Source organism: Balaenoptera musculus, chromosome 11 (genome assembly GCF_009873245.2).
Source record: "Balaenoptera musculus isolate JJ_BM4_2016_0621 chromosome 11, mBalMus1.pri.v3, whole genome shotgun sequence".
Classification (NCBI taxonomy): domain Eukaryota; kingdom Metazoa; phylum Chordata; class Mammalia; order Artiodactyla; family Balaenopteridae; genus Balaenoptera; species Balaenoptera musculus.
The window spans coordinates 52,929,912-52,944,162 of record NC_045795.1 but is presented as its reverse complement, the minus strand read 5'-3'; the positions used below and the strand labels follow the sequence as shown (position 1 = coordinate 52,944,162).

Below are 14,251 nucleotides of genomic sequence, written 5' to 3'. Positions count from 1 at the left end.
AGGAGTCATGGTGTTTGTTTTTTTTTTTTTAAATAAGGAAGTGTATTCTACAAAGTAAAACAACAACCACCACCACCACAAAGCAAACCCAAAAAACCGGGAGTGGGGCTGGGAAAGTGGAATTCCAAGCACCAGAAACTTTCCCAAGTATTGGTTTCAAGTGGAGGAAAACCTGGAAGTGTCCTCGATTTTACAGGGCGAGGGCAGGCTGCTGAGATGGCGGATTGCAGAGAACTGTCGGCTTCCCGGGGGGGCCAACACAGTCCGACCCCAATTCCCCGCAGAGGTCCCACTGTCCCCAAGGGTTCCCGCCCCCGCCTCCGCCCCCGCCTCCGCCCCCGCCTCCTCCGCGAAGCTAGAGTCCGGACAGGCGGACGGGCGGTCGCCCGCCGGCGTCGCGCTGACGTCACGCGCGCGCTGACGTCGCCGGCGGCCGCGGCCTCTGAAGCGGGTTGGGGCGCGGGGGGCGCCGAGTTTGACTAGTTTGGGGGCCGATCCGCGCCTGGCGCTGCACCCGCCGCGCCCCGCGAGCCGCGCCTCGGCTGGACCCAGCGCGTCCCTCCCGTTCCCGTGGGGCCCCGCGCTGGCGGCTGGGCGGCGCTCGGCGAAAGTTGGTCCCTCACAGGCGGGCGAGCGGTCGCGGCCATGGAGCCCCGCTGCATGGAGTACTTCAGCGCCCAGGTGCAGCAGAAGGACGTCGGCGGCCGCCTGCAGGTCGGCCAGGAGCTGCTGCTCTACCTCGGCGTCCCCGGCGCCATCCCAGACCTGGAGGAGGACCTGGGCTGTCTGGGCAGGACGGTCGACGCTCTCACCGGCTGGGTGGGCTCGAGCAACTACCGGGTAAGCGGCGGCGGCGCGGCCTGGCTGGGCACGCCCTCCCCCGTCGGCCCTTTAATCACGGATGTGCGAGGCCGGCCGGGCGAGCCCCCGGGGGGGCGCCGGGCACCTCGGAACCGCCTCGCGGACTTGGGGTCCCCCGACGCGCCCCCACCGGGGAGCCTGCCTCTCCGAACTCGAGCCGGAGACCGACTTCCCACCACGACCCGACTTTTCACAATTGTGAACAGTGACACATTCAGCGATTCCGTGACACCGCACCGTGCGGAGTTCCTTGGCAGTAGGATATAATGCTTCATCACGTATTTTAAAAAATCAGTGATCATTTACATGCATAAAAGGTTCGAAGACGTTTTACATTTGTACGTACCTATGTAAACACTACCCAGACCAAGACGTAGGACATGAGGATACAAATTTTTAAGTGGAAGATGTTCAGTTAATCCCTGTTCATTAGTGATTTTTATCCTACTTAATCGCCTGTTCTTTTTTCTTATATAGTTTGTGGTGTGTGTGTGCGTGTGTGTGGTGTCTGGAAGGTGTGCTTTTCGTGTCTAAGGCATCTTTAGAGCTTAATAGCGTGCCTGATTAAGTTTACTGTTAAATCTAATGAAAAGATGCTGACCTCATGGCATTGTTTATTTGCTTTTCGTTATGGCCGACGGAAGGCAGTTGAATGCTGTCATTTTGTTTTGCCGCAGTTGAGAACTGACTCGGATTTGAAACCGTGCCGTAGCAGGTTAGCTGATGCTGACAAAAAATAAAAGGATGAGGTACAGCAAGGAATGAGTGTTTCTGAAGAGCCGGTAGTAGGCAGGTTGTAATGTAGCCAAGTTGGGAGACCAGGTAACTATTCTGTAATCAGCCTGAACTGTGGTTTTTGACAGTAACTTTTCCTTCTAGTCTTCTGGTGGCAGTGTTGCTTTAAAATGTTGGCCCAAACGTCCTGTGGATGAAGTGATTCTTCTTAGTAATAGATACTTAAAACCCAGCGAATAGGCTGTACTTTGAAAGCATTATCATCATGGAGAAGAAAAGCAAACTCTAAAATTATTATGCAGATTTAATGGTGAAACTTATATGAGTTTTGGAAGGGTTTGACTTTTTACAAGAATAATAAACAGTTTGAGAATTAACCACCTCAGTGCTCCATTATATACTATCTCTTTATTATTTTTTAAAACTTTGGGAAAAGTTAATATTTTAGAATATGTCATTACTGTTTAGGGGATTAGTCTTATTTCTTTGGAAGAAACAAGCTAAATTTACTTACCCTGTAAGAAGAGCATACACACTCAAGATAGTTGATTTTGTGTTACAAACTAGGCTGCTGTAGAAAGTCGGCTCTTTGGTAATGCTTGCTATCCTTCCCAAGTGAAGGTTGATGTGTCACCTCTACGCTGGCTGTGGTTGAACTGGCTTTGGGCCATTTCACTCCTCAGGTGTACCATCAGTGAATGGCAGTTAAGCCGTCCCATCTCTTGAAACATATTTTTGGCTTCTGTGATACCACAGTATCCTGTTTTTTCTTTTTTGTCTCTAAGCACTACTTCTACTCAGTGTTATGTTTTTCCTTTAACTGATCCCTAAGAGTTAGAATCCTTCAGGGATCTGACTCAAGGTCTTATCTCTTTACTACACATTCTCTCCATGCTCCTCAGTAGATACTGCAGCCTGAGACAATTTCAGAAATCCTAAGAGAACTCCCACATCCTCACCTACATACTTCCTTGTAGCTGTGCCCATATAACTCTGTCTTCTCTGTTATAGTGAACAAATTATCTGTCTTTCCCACTTCTACCAATTCCCCCACATGGATATGAAGGCATGTGTATCCCATGCCCTCTTGCCTTCTCAAGGACATTAATTCATTAATTCTGATCTCTCCTTGATCATTAGTTCTCTCCTTTCTAATGAATTCTGTAGTATAAGAGCTTTTCTGACATTGTTAGGGAGAGGGCATTCTAATTAGTTTATTTGGGATTTATAAACTAAGTTACCAAGCTAGGTCATCATTTTTTACTCAAGATACAATGAATATTTAAATCTTTTGAAAAAAGTGTATCATGGAATTTTTTGAACATACATACAAATAGAAATGTACTTAAATTTCAAGTTATGCTGAACAAAATATAGTTTTTCTTTGGATTTGATAGTACTTCAGAATTTGAGTTTCTTAATAACAGTGAATTTGAGTGACTATACTTATATGCTGGGTATTATTCCAGATATTGAAGACCCAGCTGTAAACAAGACTAGAAAGGCTTATTCATTCAGCTTCATTTGGATATTAATTGAGGACCTACCATGTGCAGACAATCTTCTGGGCACTTGGGATACAATAGTGAAAAAAAGACAGAAATCCTTGCCTTTGTGTGCTTAGATTCTCATGAGGGCAGAGGAATAAACAAGATAACTAAAATCTGTAGTATGTTAGACGGTGGTAAATGCTTTGGAGAAAAGCAGCGAAGGGAATAGGAGTGTTGGGCAGGATGCAGATGTTGGAATTTTAAATAGCTGGTCATTGAAGACCTCACTGAGAGTGATTTAAAGGAGGGAAGAGTGAGATCACTGCTGTCATGGAGACAGATAGGTATAAAAATTGAATAGTTTCAAGTAACAAGTGTTTGTAAATCAACTGATGTGAAAGACTGAGGGGAAGATGAGACTATTTTGGAAGTAAAGGAAGTGAGGTGAAATTTGAATACAGACAGGAGAGAAATACAGGAATAAAGAATGCCTTTAGGGAGAGGAAACTGCAAATGCAGAGAACCTAGTTCTGTTGAGGAACATAAAGAAGGCCAGCATGGCTAGAGTTTACAAGTGAGGGAGGTGTTCAGAAAGGTGAAGTTGAGGAGGCAGGTAGAAAGAGCTTTGTAGGATTTTATTCTAAATTGGCGGATGTTTTTATGTAGAGGGTTGGCTGCTTTGTGGGCAGTGGACAGTAAAGCAGCAAAAGAAGGAGAGCGATGGTGGCTAAGGCTTGTTTGGTAGCAGTGGCAGTACTGAGAAGTGGAAGATTTGGTATGTGACTTGGTGGTAAAGCCAATAGCACCTCCTCTTGCATTGAATATGAGCATTGAGAGAGAGCAGTTAGGGGTAGTTGCGTTGCTTGAGCACCAATAGAGGGTAGTATTTACTGAAATGGGGAAGACTGAGAAAACAAGTTGGGTGAAGGAAGTAAAAAGTTAGGTTTGAGAAGGTCGTTTGACATCCAAGTTGAGATGTTAAATGGGTGGTTGGGGTCTTCATCCCAGTGGAGAAATCATAATTGAAGATTAAAAATGTGGGAATAGGTATGTATATTATATAAAATATATATGCTCTGGTGTTTGACTTTGGTAAGGATAGTCCTGTGATTTCATGAGTTCCCAAATTTTAAAATGGTACTACAGCAATAAAGTGTCCCTTATAAAAATGCAGTTAAATATGATACCCACCATTTAAAGAGTCCTTAGTGAGTATCAGGCATTGTTTCAAGTGCTTTATTTCCATTATCTCATTTTTTTTTTTTTTTTTTTTTTTTTAGTTATTTCTGAGATATACATTTTAAAGTAATAACTAGGATTATTACTTATAACATTATACCAGAACATATAAGATTTTTAGAAATTTCATGTAATGTCTGAAACATTTATATTAACATATTTCCATACATATTTCCATACAAATACAAATATAAGATTTTTAGAAATTTCATGTAATGTCTCCATTATCTCATTTTAATCTTTAAGGTGGCCTTAGAAAGTCAGTACTATTTCCTCATTTTGTAGAAAAGAAGATAAAAGTATCTTGGCGTAGGTCCTAGACCTGGTATATTGGTGGAGTACTTAAACCAAGGGAGATCAGGATTTTCCTTTCCTTTTCTGTACTTTTGTAAACCTCTTCAATATCCTAGCATTTGTCAGCTCTACTCTCACTTTATCTATCTGCGACTGTAACAAGTTGACTCTAAAAATGGAGAAAACAGTAAGTACCATTTATATTATAACTAGTGCTGGGCTAGTAATGTGCTAGGATTTCAAGTCTTGTAATCCAAAATCACAGCCCTTTTGCCACTTGAAGGATGATACTTTTCAATGTTAGCATCACCTTGATTGTATATCTTATAAGCCATCAATTTGTTACAATATACTGTTTTTTAGTTTGAAGTCTATCTGTATATATGGATGTTGTCTCTTCCTTTTAACTGCCATGTAGGAAGAACATCCAGGGTGTTTCTAACTTTTTCCTGTTCGCATTGTCCTTTTGCACTGTCACCTTGTACGTGTGCATGAGAGTTTCTGTAGGGTGGTGATCCTGAACCCTGTCAGATTCAGTGCCTTCTTTTAATGCCCCCTTCACAGTCCTGAAATAAAATTTACAGATAGTACTCAATACACATCATTTTTAAAACTCCCAGTAATGACCTAGCTGTACTGTAAAGGAAAATTGCACATAATTTATAACGAGATAAAATGTGTCAGTGTGTAAGTGTGCCGGCCTGACTACCCAGGAAGACATGACGCTAGTCAGATGGCTGCATCAGCACGTACTGCTCTAAGCGCCAGTGCAGACCACTACAGGTATGCGGTTGCTCGTTATTCAGGCTTCACCAGCGGCATTGCTGTTGGTGGTTGTGGTGTTCTGTGGCTATAAATTCTGAACCTTATTTCTTTGACTATACCATCTTAAAGAGATTGACCGCCCCATGTGACATCCAATTCATTTAAGTTTTAACCGTCCCATTATCCCTCTTGTCTGAGTTGAAATATCCTAGTCAGTCAGTCACACCCTTACATTCATTTTTAATTCTCTTCTCCCTCCTCACTTTTCCTTTGTGGTTCTCATCTGATAACATGTAATCCTCGTTAATCGAACCCTACCTACCCTGCACCTGCACCAGTGCAACTGAAGGTGGACGGAGAAGAACACAAAACCTCTAACTGACTTCATTTTAAATTCCTGACATTCAAGTGGGTCCTGTTTGGAGCCTGGCAATCTTCCTATATTTTCTTCGTTCATTCATTCTTTCATCTGTTCCTCTCCCCTCAGACCTGTCAGTAGTTCTGCTTCCATCATCAGTTTCAGCTGATGGCCTTGCTTCCTACTTCACTGAGAAAATTGAAGGAACTAGAATTTATTAAGATTCCCACTACTGTATGTACCCACCTTCCAGCATTTATACCCGTGGCAGGCTCTCAGTATTTGTAGAATCAGTGAAATTGTGTGAAAGCACACTTGATTTATCTGCTGGCTGCATTCCTGGAAACCTCATATAGTAAAACTGTGTACACACACACAAAAGTGTTAGGCTCTGATAACTTCAAACAGGGCTTTTATTTACTTAAATGACTGGCAGCAGGGCTACCAAGTATAGCCATATACCTTTGGGCTGCAGAGCTGCAGGGAAGACTATTGTGTGTGTCCAATAATTGTTCTTCGTTATGTGTCTAGCAGTGGAAATATTGGGTATACTTCCTGTCTTGTCCCCCTTGCCCTACCTAGAATTTATCAGTATCTTTAAGTTATTTATTTCCCTCCTTTTTTGAGGGAAATAGTTTTTTAATATATTTATATAAAAACCTGATATTTCTCTTCAGGTTTTCAAAATTTGTAAGCCATCATGTTTTATTTGATCTGTGCATACATGTTCACTTGCCAATTATTCTATCCCATTCTTTTACTCATTTTCTTAGATGCTGAGTTAATTTGTGTGTGGAAAAAAAGTCCTGTACACCTAACAGTATTTCCTAATGAGAGAAGGAGCATTACAGAAGTATGCTTGTTATGAATAATACATGCCTTTTCTCTGTTGCACCTATGGTGGAAAAAATCTATGACTGTGAATTAAGCTTATGTCCTTCCTAGATTTCAAGAACTCTTGTTGTCAGGCTTTCTAACCTTTACATGGAAAGTTCTTAGTTGTGATTTTTTTTTTTTTTTTTTTTTTTGGCCGTACTGCGCGGCATTCAGGATCTTAGTTCTCCCACCAGGGATCAAACCCTCGCCCCCTGCAGTGGAAGCGCGGATTCTTAACCACTGGACCGCCAAGGAAGTCCCAGTTGTGATTCTTAAATTGGGGGTAATTACTGTCGCACGCAATTACTTAGCTCTAGGGTTGGTTGACAACATTTCTGATTTAAATCATTTTGAAGATTAAACATTATATTGAATTAAAACTCTGTCGCCAAGATGACAACTTGCATGTGAGTTTATTGATGTCAGATTACTCAAAGATGTTCAACCACTTGTGATTCAGAGGTAAAAAGGGAGTGAGAGAGAGAAAGCAAGAAAGAATAGGAAAATGACCCTAAGGGTTCTGGGACTTCTTGGGGTTAATAAAATTTCATAATTTTTTTCTTTTTTTTGGCCATGCCATGCCGCTTGCAGGATCTTAGTTCCCTGACCAGGAGTTGAATCCAGGCCTTGGCAGTGAAAGTCCCAAGTCCTAATCACTGGACCACCAGGGAATTCCCCATACATTTTTAAAAATTTCAGTTTTGTGGCTTAAAAACACCATACAATTTAAGCTTGGTTGTAGCCCAAAGTTTGCTTTTTGGGGTTTCTGTTTTTTTACCTGTTAAAAGGTATGTTATTTGTGCTTTTATGTATATACATATATATATACACACACACACACACACACACACACACACATACATATATATACACATACATACATATATATAAAATTTGGCTGTGCCACGAGGCTTACAGGATCTTAGTTCCCCCACCAGGGATCAAACCTGGGCCCTGGCACTGAAAGCGCCGAGTCCTAACCCCTGCACCACCAGGGAATTCCCATATATTATATATTTTAAGTATTTTATTGTTGTATATTTTATATTATATAATATGTTTTATATTTTTGCTTTTATATTTTATATATACATGTTAGAAAGTACATTATTTTTGCTTTTTTTTTAAAGGATCTGAATGGAGGCATTTGAGTTCCTAAGAAATTGGTGAGGAGCAAATTGGAATACTGCTCTAGTTGTTTCTTCTTCTTTTTTCAGGGTTTTAATATTCTACTGAAAGGATCCTTAGCCAAGATGCAGGCTAAGTTGAAAGATGTCTAAATGGAAATTCAAGAAAGTTATTTGTAGCTCCATGGTAAATCTTGATGTTTGCTGTGTCATATTCACTCACCAGATTCTTTAGGAATGTGTTGGCTATTATTGGGTCTTTATTTACTATCTCACGCGAATTTTAGAACCAGCTAGTCAAGTTGCACCAGAAAATTGTGGTTCTTTATTGGGATTACATTGGATGTCATCTTTTGGGGGGAAGACGTGATAGCTTTATAATATTGAATTTGTCATAAATTTCAAATATATTGTTTCATCAGTTAAGTCTTTCTATTAATGTCTCAAAGATATCAATAAGTGCTCTTTAAAAAAATAGCGTAACCTCAGTACTATTATTATACATAAAAAATTCCTTGATATCAAATATCTTGGGTTTAAATTTCCAGTTTTTAAAAATGTAGTACAAATTTTTAAATTAGTTGTTTTAAGAAAAATCAGGATCTGAATAAGGTTCACATGTTGTGATTCATTAATATATTTGTTTTCTATTGCTGCTGTAACAAGTTACCACACACTTTGTATCTTAAAACAAAGTACATTTATTTTCTTACAGTTCTGGAGGTCAGAAGTCAGAAATGGGTTTTATTGGTATAAAATCAAGGTTTCAGCAGGATTGTATTCCTTCTGGCGACCTTAGAGAATTTTACAGCTTCTAGAAACTGCCTACATTTCTTGGCTTATGGCCTTTTCTTCCATCTTCAAAGCCCTCAGTATCTCATCCTCTGATCTTTCTTTCTGACCACTGCTTCTGTCATCACATCTCCTCTGACTCTGACTGACTCTCCACCCTGTCTCTTATAAGGACTTTTGGGCCCAGGATAATCCCAGGGTAATTTCCCCATCTTAAGATCCTTAACCACATCTTTAAAGGTTTTTTTTACCATGTAGTTAATCTTTTCACAGGTCTGGGGATTAGGATGTGAACACATTTGGGAGGCCATTATTCTGCTTACCTCAGTTAACATGTTTATTTGTTTATTTATTTATTTAGGCTGGGTTGCTGCGCACGGGCTTTCTCTAGTTGCGGCGAGCAGGAGCTACTCTTCGTTGCGGTGTGCAGGCTTCTCACTGTGGTGACTTCTCTTGTTGTGGAGCATGGGCTGTAGGCGTGCGGGCTTTAGTAGCTGTGGCATGTGGACTCATTAGTTATAGCTCATGGGCTTAGTTGCTCCGCGACATGTGGACTCTTCCTGAACCAGAGATCAAACCTGTGTCCCCTGCATTGGCAGGTGGGTTCTTAACCACTGCACCACCAGGGAAGTCCTAACATGTTTATTAAGTCTCTTAATCTGTTTCTACCTCAGTGCCTTTTTAAAAAAATTCTTGGCTTTTGTTTGTGGTAGAGTTTCCCACAGTCTGGATTTTGCTGATTTCATTCCTGTGATGTATTCTCTGTATTTCCTATAAATTGGTAGTTGGATCTAAAGTTTGATCAGAATCAGTCTTTTTTTTTTTTTTTTTTGCAAGACTACTTCATAAGTAGTGCTCTTCTTCCACCAGCTGGCATGTAACATTAGGAAGGCACATAAGGTCTTGTTCTGTGACGTTAGCAGCCATTAATGTTCAGTGTTTAGATCTCTTATTCATTAGGGTTTGCAAAATGATATTCTAATTATGTCATTCCTTCATTCATTAGCTGGAATACTTTTATAAAGAGAAACTTCCACTGTTTACTGGTATTTGGTTACCCAGTGGTATAGTTTATGTATAAACTATAGTTTATAGTTCGTATGATTCTTTGTTTACTAACTGTCAAAATAATGAGGTAAAAATAACTAGTATCCTCCAGTGTTGACCAGATAGTTTTTGTTATCATTATGAACTCTTGCATTTAACTATATCTGATGCATTTCAAGACAATACAGTTATTATTTTTTGTTGTTTTGTTTTTTTTTTGCCCACGCTGCACAACATGTGGGATCTTAGTTCCCCAACCAGAGATCAAACTCGAACCCATGCCCCCTGTAGTGGAAGGGCAGGGTCTTAACCACTGGACTGCCAGAGAAGTCCCCAGTTATTAGCCTTATTAATATCCAAGCTGTTCTATCACATGACCCTAATAATTTTGATAGAGTCTTTGCTATCTGGTATAATGAGATCATATTTTCTGCTCCTGCCCTGGAATCAACCACTTCTCCAAGAAGCTTTGGTTCCTTTTTGTGGGGAATGGTATGTGGAAACTACAGTGTGGATGCTAATGGAACTTATTATCACTCATCTGATCATTGTTTCCAGATTTTTTTCAATGCATAGGGTTAGGTTTAATTTAAAGAAAAATATATCGTGAGTTCATACTGATATTCTAATTCATATTCAAGACTGCAGTTTTTACTATTATATATCTTCCATCTATATCTCCTTCTATCAACAGAATTTCTCAAAACATTGACAGTTTCTTTTTTGCAGAGTTTCGTTTTTGTCCTTAGGGTATATCCCACCGGAGAGATAATAGTCAAATTGCTGTATTTTAAAGTCACTTGGAATAGTCTTCTGTGTGGTTATGCTACTAATTGAGTATACATTTAGGTTTACTTACTTTATTTGATTTTCAAGGAAATTAGTTATTGCTACAAAGAAGGTATATTCAAAATCGTCTGGTTTCTTTCTCTGTTCCTTATAGCCTATTGCCAACCATAAAATTTTTTTTCTGATTATCTTTCCATTGTTGTTATATTTTAAATAAACATTTATAACTAAATCTATTTGTAGTCCCCTTTTTAAAATATACACATGTATTTCTCCAACTTGCTTTTATCACTTAATATAGCTTGGAGAGCATTGCATAGCAGAAGTAGGGTAGCCCTCATTTTTATTTTTAAAGTGTCATAGTACTCTCTGGTGTGGATGTACCATAATTTTTTGAATCTGTCCCATACCACTGATGAATGTTTGGATAGTTTCCAGTCTCTTGCAATAATCTTTGTGTGTCTTCTCATAATTTTGCTGGTATATCTCCGGGGTAGATTCCTAAGTCAGATCTTACTAAGAGTTCATGTTTTTCCTGTTGATTTGAGATACTGCTTTTATCATCTATTAAATTTTGTGTATGAGTGTGTCTATTGGTGCACTTTCTGTTAATTTTTTAAATAGCTTTATTGATATAATTCACATATTATACAGTTCACTCATTTGAAGTGTACAGCTCATATTTTTTTTTAGTATATTTGTAGGTATGCATGACAGTCAGCACAGTTGATTTTAGAACATTTTCATCACCTCAAAAAGAAGTCTGATGTCATTTTTCACAGAACTAGAACAAAAAATTTCACAATTTGTATGGAAATACAAAATACCCCGAATAGCCAAAGCAGTCTTGAGAAAGAACAGTGGAGCTGGAGGAATCAGGCTGCTTGACTTCAGACTATACTACAAAGCCACAGTAATCAAGACAGTATGGTACTGGCACAAAAACAGAACTATAGATCAATGGAACAGGATAGAAAGCCAGAGATAAACCCACACATATGGTCAACTTACCTTTGATAAAGGAGGCAAGAATATACAAAGGAGAAAAGACAGCCTCTTCAAAAAGTGGTGCTGGGAAAATGTACAGCTACATGTAAAAGAATGAAAATTAGAAACACTCCCTAACACCATACACAAAAATAAACTCAAATGGTTTCAAGACCTAAATGTAAGGCCAGACTCTATAAAACTCTTAGAGGAAAACATAGGCAGAACAGTCTATGACATGCATCACAGCAGGATCCTTTTGACCCACCTCCTAGAGAAATGGAAATAAAAACAAAATAAACAAATTGGACTTAATGAAACTTAAAAGCTTTTGCACAGCAAAGGAAACCATAAACAAGACAAAAAGACAACCCTCCGAATGGAGAAAATATTTGCAAACGAAGCAACTGACAAAGGATTAATTTCCAAATATACAAGCAGCTCATGCAGCTCATATCAAAAGCAAACAACCCAATCCAAAAATGGACAGAAGACCTAAATAGACATTTCTCCAAAGGAGATATACAGATTGCCAAAAAAACATATGAAAAGATGCTCAACATCACTAATCATTAGAGAATGCAAATCAAAACTACCATGAAGTATCACCTCACACCAGTCAGAATGGCCATCATAAAAATTCTACAAACAATAAATGCTGGAGAGGGTGTAGAGAAAAAGGGAACCCTCTTGCACTGTTGGTGGGACTGTAAATTGATACAGCCACTATGGAAAACAGTATAGAGGTTCCTTAAAGAACTAAAAATAGAACTACCATATGACCCAGCAATCCCACTACTGGGCATATACCCTGAGAAAACCATAATTCAAAAAGAGTCTTGTACCAAAATGTTCATTGCAGCTCTATTTACAATAGCCAGGACATGAAAGCAACCTAAGTGTCCGTTGACAGATGAATGGATAAAGAAGATGTGGCACATATATACAATGGAATATTACTCAGCCATAGAAAGAAATGAAATTGAGTTATTTGTAGTGAGGTAGATGGACCTAGAATCTGTCATACAGAGTGAAGTCAGAAGAGAAAACGAATACCGTATGCTAACATATATATGGAATCTAAAAAACAAACAAACAAAATGGTCATGAGAACCTAGGGGCAAGACGGGAATACAGACACAGACCTACTAGAGAATGGACTTGAGGATACCAGGAGGGGGAAGGGTAAGATGGGACAAAGTGAGAGAGTGGCATGGACATATATACACTACCAAATGTAAAATAGATAGCTAGTGGGAAGCAGCCACATAGCACAGGGAGATCAGCTTGGTACTTTGTGACCACCTAGAGGGGTGGGATAGGGAGGGTGGGAGGAAGGGAGACGCAAGAGGGAAGAGATATGGGGATATATGTATATGTATAACTGATTCACTTTGTTATAAAGCAGAAACTAACACACCATTGTAAAGCAGTTATACTCCAATAAAGACATTTTAAAAATTGGTTCTGAAGAACCTAGGGGCAGGACAGGAATAAAGACGCAGACGTAGAGAATGGACTTGAGGACACGGGGAGGAGGAAGGGTAAGCTGGGACGAAGTGAGAGAGTGGCATGGACATATATACACACTACCAAATGTTAAATAGATAGCTAGTGGGAAGCAGCACAGGGAGGTCAGCTCGGTGCTTTGTGACCACCTAGAGGGGTGGGATAGGGAGGGTGGGAGGGAGACGCAAGACGGAGGAGATATGGGGATATATGTATATGTATAGCTGATTCACTTTGTTATAAAGCAGAAAGTAACACACCATTGTAAAGCAATTATACTCCAATAAGGATGTTAAAAAAAAAAAGAACCTTGTACCTTTAGCTGTTACCTCCCTATCCCCCACATATGCTAGTCCTAAGTACCACTAATCTACTTTCTATCTATGGATTTGCTTATTCTGGACATTCTTATAAATTGAATCACACAACATGTAGCCATTTGTGTCTGGCTTTTTTACTTATCATAATGTTTAAGGTTATCCATGTTGTAGCATGTGTCGGTCATTACTATTTATAGCCAAATCATATTTGATTGAATGCATATACCACATTTTGTTTATTCATTCATCAGTTGATGGACATTTGGGCTTTTCCACCTTCGGGCTGTAATGAATGATGCGTAGTGAACATTGGCATGCAAGCATCTGTTTGTATCCTGCTTTAATTCCTTTGGGTATATACCTAGGAGTGGAATTATTGGGTCCTCCATGTTTCTGCGTCACACCCTACACTTTAGGCTTCTCTTTTTTCTCATGCTTCATAGAGGGGTTTCTTCTCCCCAGTGGTAGACTGCCGTTGCTTCTTATTCTGTTCTTGCTGGCTGGCTTATGGGTAGTGGGGCTGGTCCAGTTGTTCTCCTGTTCCAGCTTCAGTCTTAGGAACCCTCTGTCCCTGAGTCTTGGGGGTAAGGCTTTATCAGAAATCCTGCCCCTCCTCAGGTGAAACCTTTAATCATCGGAGCCCAGTATGGTTTTCTGCTCCTACCCTTGAAGTAGAAACCTTTTTTTTTTTTTTCCTTTTCTCTTTACTTAATAGGTATGAGTTTTTACCTCTGTCTAGAGGGTAACAGTGTTGTCTTTCCCTCAGTAGCTTCAAACTTTTGTTTCTTGTAGGACAAGGAAACGGGAAAGGTTTGTGCTTTTCCTGCAGAGGCAGCTGCTCCCTTCCTTCGAGACCTGTAACCACCAAGAGACTTTCTCTTATCTCCTACCCTGTCCTCAGTCTTAATTATGAGTGTCCGGTGGAGGTTTGTGGAGAAAGAGCCGGCAAGTGGGTGTGAACTCTCCTTGTGTCTGCAGCTAATAGGGATTCTGTATTTTTATGCTAACCCACACTCAACTATTAAGAGTGAGTTGAATATAGCTGAATTCTTTTTACACACT

General features: G+C 39.9%; 1 protein-coding gene across 1 annotated transcript in view; it reads left to right on the top strand.

Moving 5' to 3' along the window:
- Positions 1-416: 416 nt before the first annotated feature.
- CLASP2 (cytoplasmic linker associated protein 2) overlaps positions 417-14,251 on the top strand; it is a 176,983-nt gene continuing 163,148 nt past the window's right edge. Inside the window, 1 exon segment of the mRNA XM_036868146.1 lies at positions 417-840. Coding sequence (XP_036724041.1) covers positions 646-840 — 195 coding nt within the window. The 5' untranslated portion in view covers positions 417-645.